General features: G+C 46.7%; 1 protein-coding gene across 3 annotated transcripts in view; it reads left to right on the forward strand.

Annotated features, from left to right (window-relative positions):
• The window catches only part of taf2 (TAF2 RNA polymerase II, TATA box binding protein (TBP)-associated factor), a 39,877-nt gene extending 28,927 nt beyond the window's left edge, over positions 1-10,950 (forward strand). The window contains exons 20-26 of one of the 3 annotated variants that reach the window (XM_063186087.1): positions 314-453; positions 1,632-1,701; positions 2,498-2,625; positions 6,943-7,160; positions 8,133-8,294; positions 8,520-8,622; positions 10,225-10,950. In XM_063186087.1, coding sequence (XP_063042157.1) covers positions 314-453; positions 1,632-1,701; positions 2,498-2,625; positions 6,943-7,160; positions 8,133-8,294; positions 8,520-8,622; positions 10,225-10,517 — 1,114 coding nt within the window. In that variant the 3' untranslated portion in view covers positions 10,518-10,950. The remainder of the gene's footprint in view (positions 1-313; positions 454-1,631; positions 1,702-2,497; positions 2,626-6,942; positions 7,161-8,132; positions 8,295-8,519; positions 8,623-10,224) is intronic. The other 2 variants (XM_063186095.1, XM_063186101.1) reach the window with 2 other exon arrangements.
• Positions 10,951-11,518: the final 568 nt, after the last annotated feature.

The following is an 11,518-nucleotide window of genomic DNA, read 5'->3' on the forward strand; positions in this document are numbered from 1 at the left end:
GAGCTGTGCGCCGTAAATTCAGCACAGTATAATGTGGATCGTTCATGGCCTATTCATTACAGAGAGACCACACAATTAGATGTGACCTGAGTTTATCAGACCTACCATGACCAAGCTCTTGAGGGAACAATGCAAAAAATGAAAATAATAATTCTCCACCACAACACATAAGTGCTCACTCTGACTCTGGCACAATAAATTATTCCTAATAATACCTATTATTAAACAAGAAGGGAGTTATTCAGAACAGGAGGCTTTGAGGTTGATGTTGATCTCCGTGTTGGTCTCCGTGCTCTGTAATTTTGTGCTCTAGCTGCCTGAGAGCGATCCGCACGCTGCAGAAGAACGGCCACATCCCCAGCGACCCCAGCCTCTTCAAGTCCTACGCGGAGTTCGGCCATTTTGTGGACGTGCGCGTGGCGGCCCTGGAAGCTCTGGTGGACTACACGCGAGGTACAGTAGGCCGCTTACAGTAGGCGCCTCTAGTCTGGACACCACTCACTTTTATTGTCTTCTACGACATAAAAACAGATTGGTGTGGAGGCTGGTTGAGTTTGCGTGGAATAAACCGGTCCCCTTGCTGAGATGATGACTGATTTAAAATGGCTATTTTTTATTTTTGAAACAAATGTGGGTCATTGGTATCAGACATCGGCTAATGCCCTTAAATGAATTAATAATTTTAATTATTATTGTACAAGCAATGAATATGCTTCTAAGATAATCTAATTAAAAAAATATGAATCCATACAATAATGGCATTAGCTATGGTTCCACCTCCCTGACGTCTGCTACTAAAAAAAAGTCAAGTGCCCTTGAACATGAACATCATACATTGTGGCCTTTTTTACTGTAAGATATATACGTGAATATCGTAAATTATGGGCCCTTTGTAATACTGCGTATTTCTAGTAGTCGCTGTGAAATGTGCGTAATCTCAGCGCCTTTGTAGTCACTTGAGAAGCCGTCTACTTTATGGCGGCAGCGTGCTTAGGCGCTAGAAGAGTCTGTTGATTAGCCGCGCTTTCTAAGAGCAAAATAAAACCGCTCATTACGTTTATGTGGAAAAATTGACTGAGCCAAGTGTACACGTAACCCTGAGTGCATTCACTTACTCTCTTACACGAAGCTGAGCTACTCTATGGCAAAGACCACTCCACTGCTGGCTCTGTCCCCTGTGCATTACCACACTCAATGCAATGGGACTGAGTGAACTGGTGGTGTGTGTGTGTGTGCGTGCGTGCGTGCGTGCGTGCGTGCGTGCGTGCGTGCGTGCGTGTTCGTTCATAGGAATGTAATGGGATTGACTGAGCTGGTGGTCTGCTGGAGGGTTTGTGTGTGCGAACGTGCACATGTGTGTGTGTGAATGACATGGGGATTGAGTGAGCTGTGTGTGTACGTGTGAGAGAGAGCGAGAAAAAGAGTGCGTGCGTGCGTGCGTCTGTGTGTGTGTGTGTGTGTGTGTGCGTGTGCGTGTGCGTGTGCGTGTGCGTGTGCGTGTGCGTGTGTGTGTGTGTGTGTGTGTGTGTGTGTGTGTGTGCGTGTGTGGGCTGCTGAAAGGACTGCATTGTGTGTAAGTGTATAAGTCCCAGATGGGGGCATGTGTTTTACCTGAGTGTGTTTATGGGTAGTCGACAGGAGCTCAGAGGAACTGCAGTGGCTCCTTACCATGGTCCAGAATGACCCCACACATTATGTCAGGTCAGTATTCTCTCTCTCTCTCTCTCTCTCTCTCTCTCTCTCTCTCTCTCTCTCTCTCTCTCTGACACACATACACTTCCTCCATCCTGCTTTTAACTCTGACTGACTCTCTTTTTCCCTCTCTCTCTCTCTCTCTCTCCCTCCTTGTCATTGTCATCCTTTCTCTTCTTCTTCCGCTTATTCAAGTCAGTACGTCACCTGCCATGAAATTACCTCGCACACAAAAAAAAAATGTTTTAGGTCTTCAAGCACACATGAAGCAATGCTGCTCCGCCTTTCACTACCTTCCCCATACTGTGTCTTTTCTTCTGGCCATTGAGTGATGATAGGGATGAGGATGAGACATGATGAGCTAGAACGTGTGTTTTGATATCTCCCTCAGGCACAAGATATTTTCTTTTTCTTGGGACATTCATTGATAATGAGTACCAGCACATTATGAGTTAAAGCGTGTGTTTTGATATCTCCCCTTGGAGATAAGATCTCTTCTTTTTCTTGGGGCATTGAGTGTTGAATTAATAATGATGATGGAGACGTGATTATTACATTATTACATTACACCTAGCTGACGCCTTTTATCCAAATCCACTAACAGTTATTTTAGGTACCAGTGTATTGTGTACAGGCCCTGGAGCAATGTGGGGTTAGGTGCCTTGCTCAAGGGCACTTCAGCCATGCCTGAAGGTGCTGGTAAGAGTGGGATTTGAACCTACAACCCCCTGATCTAGAGACCAGTGCTCTAACCATCGAACCATGATGAGCTAAGGCTAACGTGTGTTTTGCTGTCTTCCTCCAGGCATAAGATCCTGAGTATGCTGGGTAAGAACCCTCCCTTCACCAAAGCTGCCGAGGCCAACAAGGCAACAGAGTCGCCACTCTGCAATGAGGCCCTTGTGGACCAACTGTGGAAGCTCATGAACTCGGGTAATATGGATAATTATGGACTCTCAAACTAATGTCTAATGCATGCAGGAATGCCTAAAAGGTGCACTGTGTGATGGTTTTTAGCAGTTTCTTTCCAGAATTCATGCTGCCCATTCACAATGTTACCTTTTTCATGAGTATTCATTATGACTGAGAAAATTACACTTATACATGAAATGGTGAATCTTCTGCATGTCTGCCATTTTGAATGTCCAGAAATAGACATCTTTAGCTGAAAAACTTGCTGTACTTTGGTCATACTAGTAAATATGATTTATTATTTACCAAATATTCATGAAAAGATCATATTTGGCTATATATTTCAATGAGCAGCATAGTGGAATACCTACTCCGGTCGCCTTTAACCCATTGGTTCCTAAATCACCTGCAAAAAATCCCTGCTAAATGCCCAAGCCATTTCTGGGAAAAGGTACTGTCCGCCTATAAAACTCTTACTATCTCTGAAGCACATAAAACATGAAAAATGTATATTTAAAATCTTAGACCCACGTCTTGCCTAAGAACATGTTTATTCTGTTCAAACATACCGACATTTGTCATTTAAAAATCTAAAATTGCGTCGTGCAGCTTCCGACGCTATGGTCAATTTTGCGCCACACAGCATCTGGCATCAATGAGTTAATCTGTAGTACGTGTAGGTGCTGGAAAACAAAGAGAGCCGTACGTGACGTACATCACGTTCGGAACATCCAAATTTATCTTCAACTTAATTTATCTTCAAATTTATCTTCAACACACGCACGCACTCATGCACACCACAAATCACACCAAGACACAAGTGTCATGATGGTATACAAGAGGGCGAAACTTGCATATATTGCCTTTCATATAGATAACACACATAATGCATAAATCCCTTAATGGAAGACATTTAGAACAGTGGGGTTACTCTGCTTTTTGCTTGCTTCAGAGATCTTCACCATGATTACCGTGTTTTCGCTCTCTGTTGTTATTGCATTTGTTAAAATCTGTTTGGTTTTTGTTCTTACCTCAAATCCAGGATTACCAAAAGAATCTGAGATTTACAGCATAATAACATGGTTTTATTATGCAGAAACACCCACCCCCAACTCTCATCCCCCATCACTAACGTGTGTGCAGGCATTTACCCTTCCCAGTCTGTAATTTTAGGCCGCATCCAAATATCCCCCATCTCTTCCGTCCAAAGCAAACTTCCTTTGTTGTAATTCATGTCGACTTTCTGTATTGTGTGCTCAAATACATTGATGCTGAGTGAAGTTCTGGTTAGCTGGTCCTCGTCCAGACCCCCAGTTATGCTATCCAGACCTTGACAGCAGGAAAAAGCACCCAGCCACCCAACCCCCCTATTTGGCTTGTCTTGCCATAGTAGTCCCTGACCTTGGCCTGTTTGGCATGCTTTATTCTGACACATACTTGGAGCTGCCACCCAAACAATGACCACTTTCTTGCTTAGAGAGGAGAAAGCGGAGTAAAGTGATAGTGCTTTGAAGCTTTTCACGTTTTTTGAACTCTGACCCCCTTGGGCTAGACAGGGCTAGAAGGAAGGAAGGAAGCATGTTCTCTGAGATTCAAAAGGTTGGGGTTTTTTTTTTGCATTTCATGCTGGAGGTGTGACAAACCAGTCATTCCGTGAATAATTTACCTTTTTCTTTCTTTCTTTCTTTCTTTCTTTCTTACTTACTTACTTTCTTTCTTTCTTTCTTTCTTTCCCAAGTGTTCCTGATTACGGCTGCCTCTTTTACAGGCCTCCATTCACATCCAGAGAATTTGGGAAAAGTCCTTTTTGTTGTTTTTGCAGTCTGATCAGTATGAGGGGATTTCATACTGCTAATCTCCCCAAGGGCTCTCTGTGGTACTGTGTAGCCTTTATGCACTCCATTTGAGTAGATGTATAATGACCAGGTTCACTGTAATTGTCAGGAATCGGTGGAATAGGAATGAATGGGATTCCCATTAGGTCTAGTAGTGTTATCATTAGACTGCCCTGTTGGCAGACAACCAACTTTATTAGAAACTTTTCGTTCGATGTCTGTAACGTGAGCGTTTGGTGTTATTGGTGATCTTGACCGGGTCAAAGACGGATCAGTGAAAACTACTAAGTACTGACTAAGCCAGTAATGGGGCAAAAGAATGGTTATCTTTGTCAACAATACAAATCACACTTCAACTAACTACGGGAGTCGAGTCAAGTATGTTGACAGTATATTAGTGTTTCAGCTACTATTACGTTGTGAGATTAAAAGTGGTGATACGTGCAAGTGTTAAAACACAATGGAGACAGTGTAGTGCACATGCAAGCTATTAACTGCTAAGTAAGATAACCTGTAGAGGAAGCTACATATCCCAAGTCTTCCCCCTGAAGGATGTTGAAGTGAAAACTGAGATATCCATACACGCAAAAACAGGCAAAAATAAATGGTGAGGGGGTATGTAAGTACGGTCAGTTATGGACACCTAGTCATGTCCGGCCCCTGATGTCAGGCAAGGTGTTGGTCCGTGCTCAACAATCACCCACAGGCAAGCAGGCACATTCACACGTTCCCTTCCAGGAAAGAAGAAAGTGTTGCCCGGCATCTCGCAAGCATCTTTGTAGCCAAGCAACAACAGGCAAAAAATGAGTGGGGGTAGGGGGTGGGTCGGTGGAGAACTTGCATAACGTAAAGATGGTGAAAGCCGTGCGACGCATGAACTAATAAACACATTAGAGAGACAAAACACACTTTCTCTCTCCCCACCTCCCCTCCCCCCACACCCCCCACGGCCCTCCACATCTGTGTCTCATCAGCCCCCCCCAGCTCAAGGCAAGGTCGGCTAGCCAGAAAGCCCCAAAGGCAGCGGCGGGGGACCTCTCTGGACAATCACTTCCACATGTGTAGTGTACAGTACAGACCCGTATTCATGCGGGCCTGGAGGTGATGACACGGGCTCCGCCGCACGCGCCAGCAGCTAGCAGTCAGGGTTCCTGTCGTCCCGCTACACACACACACACACACACACACACACCCCTCCTCTTTTTACGAGCGCTCAGTGTGCCACGCCGCCGCCGCCTTTGAAGTCTCTTCGAGCGCCACGCCAACAGCAGTGCTTTCGGGACTTCCTCTGCGACGGGTCTTTAAAAGCCTATTTTGACACGGGCAGAGCTCATTAAGAAGCCTCCCTCTCTCCGTATCTCTCTTTCTATCCTTCTCTATCTCTCTTTCTCTCTCTTGTTCTCTGTTCTCTTTCTTCCTTCTCTGTCTCTCTCTCTCTCTCTCTCTCTCTCTCTCTCTCTCTCTCTCTCTCTCTCTCTCTCTCTCTCTCTCTCTCTCTCTCTCTCTCTTCATATATCTCCCTCTATCGCTCTCTCCCTATCTCTCAATTTCTCTCCCTCTCTCTCTCTCTCTCTCTCTCTCTCTCCTTCCTCCGTCTCTTCTTCTTGTTTGGCCCAGATATCAGCAGTCCTTTTTGCTTGGCAGGTGTGACCTACATGTATAGATGAGCATGCATCAGCATCTGCCAGCTCTAAGAGAAGAGGGCGATGGAGTTTTAGAGAGGAGAGGGAGGGGGAAAAAGAAAGCCATCCGCAAAATACTGACACATGCTTCTGATTAGTGTACACGCGCCTTTCAGGCTGTGTGAAGATGGGCTGTTTCACAATGTTGGGCAACGTTTAAAAGGCTTTCTGTGGAAGACGAGGAGGACTGCAGGCAGACGGCAGGGGCTTATTCCCTGATGTGTACTAACAGGCTGCTGGGTAGTGTTCAACCTGTTTTCTGGGCTGATGTTGCAAGGGTTTGCTTTTGACAGTGAAGCTTTTACACGCGTCAAATGAAAATGAAACCTTAGCTTTTGAAGAATGGTCTCCGTGGGTCCTCCTGTTCATGCTTCCAGTTTGCTGCAAGCACTTTGTATTGGCAGTCAGTCTGTCTGTCTGTCTGTCTGTCTGTCTGTCTGTCTGTCTGTCTGTCTGTCTGTCTGTCTTTCAGTCAGTCAGTTCAGTCAGTTCATAGTTTGCTGTACTTCCTTAGCTATCAAAACATATTTCTAGTATATCCTTTGCCCTACTGTATGTTGTATGCTGTATGCTTGTCACTCTTTAACGATTCTTATATTCAAATTTACTACACTCAAAATCTGATCCTCCTATGTACCTATTCCTACCATGTCAGCTTTTTTGCCAAAGGGATCGCTGTAATTGTACATTTATGAATGCGTTAACTGATTGTGGGTCTTCAGTGCCCGCCTTCAGTGTTCTCAATTCTAAGATGTTATTTTGTTGCATGTACAGTATAGCCATATAAACATAAACATTTCTTTTCTGTATGTTGTGTGTAGGTACGTCTCATGATTGGCGCCTGCGCTGCGACGCGATGAACCTGTACTACACGCTGTTTGGCCTGACGCGACCGTCCTGCCTGCCGCTGCCGGAGCTGGGCCTGGTCCTCAACCTGAAGGAGAAGAAGGCCTTGCTCAACCCCACCATCAAACCCGAACAGCCAGGGGGCGCTAGCGAGCTGCCCACCGCCATGGCCTTCTCTGTCAGTACTATGAAGGCATGACTTCCATCCATCATTTCATTTCATTTATTTATCTTCAACTATATGTCATTCCACCCATGGCCTTCTCAGTCAGTGTTGAAAGCATGGCACATCCCATCCACCCATCCATCTATAGTAAATCCATCCGTCCTATCTATCTACTGTATCTATCCATTTCAGTCATTTTTACATCCATCCATCCATTCCACCCATCTTGCATCCATGGCCTTCTTAGTCAGTTTGAAGGCATGTCATACATCCATTTATTTATTCTTCAATCTGTCCATGTGTGCCTGACTTTGAAATCTCTTTTCGAGACTCTCACCAAGACTATAACGATAAATGTTTCCTAAACGGGATGGTTGACCCGACTCCCTCGGTTTGCTGCTGGTCGAGGCCAGAAAAGGCTGTGCTGAAGCTTAAACCAAAACTTTTCTTAGTCCCAATAGAACCTCTCTGCTTAAACCACGTCACTGCCTTGAACGTACCTCTAGCCAGGGCCGTTGGAGCTGCTCAAAGTTGGTTGGTTCCCGACAAAGTGGGCGGGGTTCCCGATTTCTCCGGAGCTCAGAAACGATATTTGTATTGCTCCTGGCCTGACTAGTAGCAACGCCGAGGGAGTTGCGTCACTAGGAGGGCATGGCCTAGCTATGTCCATGTATCCACCGGTAACTGTTCTTCACTCATCCATAGCCTCCTTAGTCAATTATGAAAGCACATCCATCCATCCATTTATGCATCTGTTCATTCTTTTCTTTTCAATCTGTTTTTCCTTCCACGCCTGTCTACCAGCATGAAGGCATCCATCCATCCATCCATCCATCTACACTTCTATTCTTTACATATATTTTACATATCCATTCAGCTGTGTGCTCTTTTTTGCATTGCATGGTCTCTTCACTCAGTACTATCCTCCCACTGCATTTCCCATCATTTCAAAATATGACCATGACCGTGTTCCCCTCATTCCCCTTCTACCACTGCCAGGTTGAGGAGGAGCACCTGGGTATGGAGCATGCGGCCCCCATCCCCATCCCGCTGCCCAGCCAGGCCCTGAAGAGGAAGCTGGACACCCCCCTGGGCTCGTCCCCAGAACCGGGCCAGGTGCTGCAGGATGAGCCCAGCATCAAGCTCCCCTCCAAGGGCAGGGTAAGCAAGCCAGCAGCCCATCCTCACTGACACACACTAGGCATGTTCAGGCCGACTGACAACCGTGCCGCTGCCCGTTCCCGCACCCAATCTCACGTTTTGTGGGAAAATAATAATAATTGATATATATTTTTTGTAATTTGCACTGTCTTCCTAATGTTCCCATGCTATGTTATAGTTATATTTCCTCATAATGCTGTTATTTACGTGAATTGCACTAATCAGTTTCCCACTCAGGACGAGGAGGACATTGACATGGAGACCGTTCATGACAGCCAGGCCTTCATCTACCATCACCTCAACATGCTGGAAAGGCCGTCCACACCAGGTGAGCAGTTCTCCAGACTTGGTATTTACATTAGGTATTCTCTTGAACATGCCGTCCACACCAGGTGAGCAGTTATCCAGACTTGGTATTTACATTAGGTATTCTCTTGAACATGCCGTCCACACCAGGTAAGCAGTTATCCAGACTTGGTATTTACATTAGGTATTCTCTTGAACATGCCATCCACACCAGGTAAGTAGTTATCCAGACTTGGTATTTACATTAGGTATTCTCTTGAACATGCCATCCACACCAGGTAAGTAGTTATCCAGACTTGGTATTTACATTAGGTATTCTCTTGAACATGCCGTCCACACCAGGTAAGCAGTTCTTCAGGTTTATTATTTACATTAGATAAACTCTTGAACATGCCATCCACACCAGGTAAGCAGTTCTCCTGGCTAGTTATTTACATTAGGTATACACTTGAACATGCCATCCACACCACTCATAATCATTTATATCCGTTAGGGCAGGGAAGGCCATCCATACCAGGTAAGCATACTAGGGCTGAACTAAAGTGCAACTACGGAAAGTCAAGCTATTCTATCACAGTTCATCACCTGAACGTGCTCCACACCACGGAAGCAATAAAGGACAGCACTGACGTGCAACCAAGACAGAAAGTCAAGCTGTTATCACAGTTCTCTAGCTTTATTATAGCGTGTGCAAACACACAGGAATTTCTCCGTAATTACTGAAGATTATGTATTACATGATTTTGTAATACATAATTTTTATGTATTATAAGATTATGAAAAATCGCCACTCCCGCCTTAACAAACTCCACATGGTCCTACACTGCTGTGTGTGTGTGCGTGCGTGCGCGCGCGTCTGTGTGTGCGCGCGCGTGTGTGGTGTTGCCTGTGTTGTTGCCCTTGTGTTGCCACAGTGCACCTGTATGTAGTCAGTATATGTGACCTGCATTGTGTGGCGCATGTCCAAGCCAGAGCGGTGTGCGTGCAAAGGACTTAGAGGAACCCTTCAAAGGCCTTATGTTATGTTGTGGAGCGTATGTGGACCCTTTAAATGCCTTATATTGGGGCGTGTTTGGATTTGTTTGCAGGCCGAGTGTGAAAACAGCTGACTTCCTTCCGTTGCTCCGCTTCAGCCTTGGAAGTCTTGCTAAGGCATCCTGCTGCAAACACACTCCTGCCTTTTAAATGGAGACTTCCCCCACCTCATTGACATTGCTCTGGAATTAAAAAATAACAGTTGACTCACAAATCTCTCTTTCTCTCCCTCTCCCCTCTCCCCTCTCCTCTGCTCTCTCTCTCTCTTCCTCTTGAACTTCCTGCATCTTTTCTTTTCCTCTTTCACTTTCTCTCCCTCCTTTCCCCACCCCTCTCATCCACTCTATCCCTCGCTTCCTTTCCCTCTCTTGCTCCATCTTTCACTCACTCTCTCTCTCTCTCTCTCTCTCTCTCTCTCTCTCTCTCTCTCTCTCGCTTTCTCTCTCTCTCTCTCTTTCTATCTATCTATTCATCTATTCTTCCATTCCACGCTTCCTTTCCCTCTCTCGCTCCATCGTTTTCTCTCTCTCTCGCTTTCTCTTTCCCTCTCTCTCTCTCCCTCCCTCCTCTTCCTCCTCCCCCTCTCCAGGCAAAGAGCCTCCGTCGGTGGAGCAGAGCCTTCTCTCCATGCCCTCGACGCCCATGCCACTGTTCAGCAAGGAGAGCAGTTCCTCCTCCAAGCACGGCGGTGGCGGCGCCAGCGAGCACGGCCACCATCACCACCACCACCACCACGAGCACAAGAAGAAGAAGAAGAAGCACAAGCACAAACACAAGCACAAGCACAAGCACGACAGCAAGGAGAAGGAGCGCGACTCCCACGCCTTCAGCAACAGCCCTGCCAGCGGACGCTCCATGCGCTCTCCCTCCCTGTCCGACTGATCTCCCCCTCTCCCGTGGGTCAGTGTGTCAACCTTGTAGTGGTAGGCTGGGGGGGTCTCATAAGCATCCCTCTCCAACTGAGGAATTCGGGGAGGTGGTATGTGACGGGTAGTCTTGGTTATTCAGACTCTTGTATTACACTTCTTGTTCATACAGACGGTCTTGCTGTGCTTCCATTGGTGACATTGATTTGACCACAGCAATCACTGAAGACATTGGTGAAGCTGAGTTCGTTTGCTACCTGAGTCGTAGAATGTAGCATACAAAGAAGGACACCTCATCTCCCCATACTCACTGGCCTGACCCAGTAAAGATTCTACCAGAGTGCACCATGAGAAAACATGTCGATGGAAGCTCAGCCAGACCTTTTGCACTGAAGAGAAGTGAAGTGTAGTTTGAGATCGGGTTCAGTAGGCTAGTAGTGGGTGGTTTGAGGTGGTGGTGGGGGGGGGTGGGGGGGGGTGGCGGGGGTTGGCTGAGGTTGGTTTGGTGACCACAACTCTGGAGTTCTACAGAGGACCACTTCTCTCTCTCTCTCTCTCTCTCTCTCTCTCTCTCTCTCTCTCTCTCTCTCTCTCTCTCTCTCTCTCTCTCTCTCTCTCTCTCTCTCTCTCTCTCTCTCTCTCTCTCTCTCTCTCTCTCTCTCTCTCCCTCTCTCCCTCTCTCCCTCTCTCTGTTGGCCCTCTTCCTGTGTCTGTGGAGGGTGGGCCATGCTCTTCATGTGTGTTCCTGATGTCATGTTCGGCCACACAGAGTCCGTTCCAGAGCCGGAGCGCGTTCTCCCCAGCCAGCCAAGCCAAGCCAAGTCCTCTCCCTGCCCTCAGCAGCCCCTCCCTCCCCATCCCACTCATCCACCACCAGGCCAGGCCAGGCATGACCATGCAGCCTGCCTGTCGCTTTCATGCTCTCTCTCTCTCTCTCTCTCTCTCTCTCTCTCTCTCTCTCTCTCACTGTCTCTCTCTCTCTCTCTCTCTCCTTCTCTTTCTCTCTCTCTCTCCCTC

The sequence above is a fragment of the Engraulis encrasicolus genome, chromosome 2 (genome assembly GCF_034702125.1).
Source record: "Engraulis encrasicolus isolate BLACKSEA-1 chromosome 2, IST_EnEncr_1.0, whole genome shotgun sequence".
NCBI classification, from domain to species: Eukaryota; Metazoa; Chordata; class Actinopteri; order Clupeiformes; family Engraulidae; genus Engraulis; species Engraulis encrasicolus.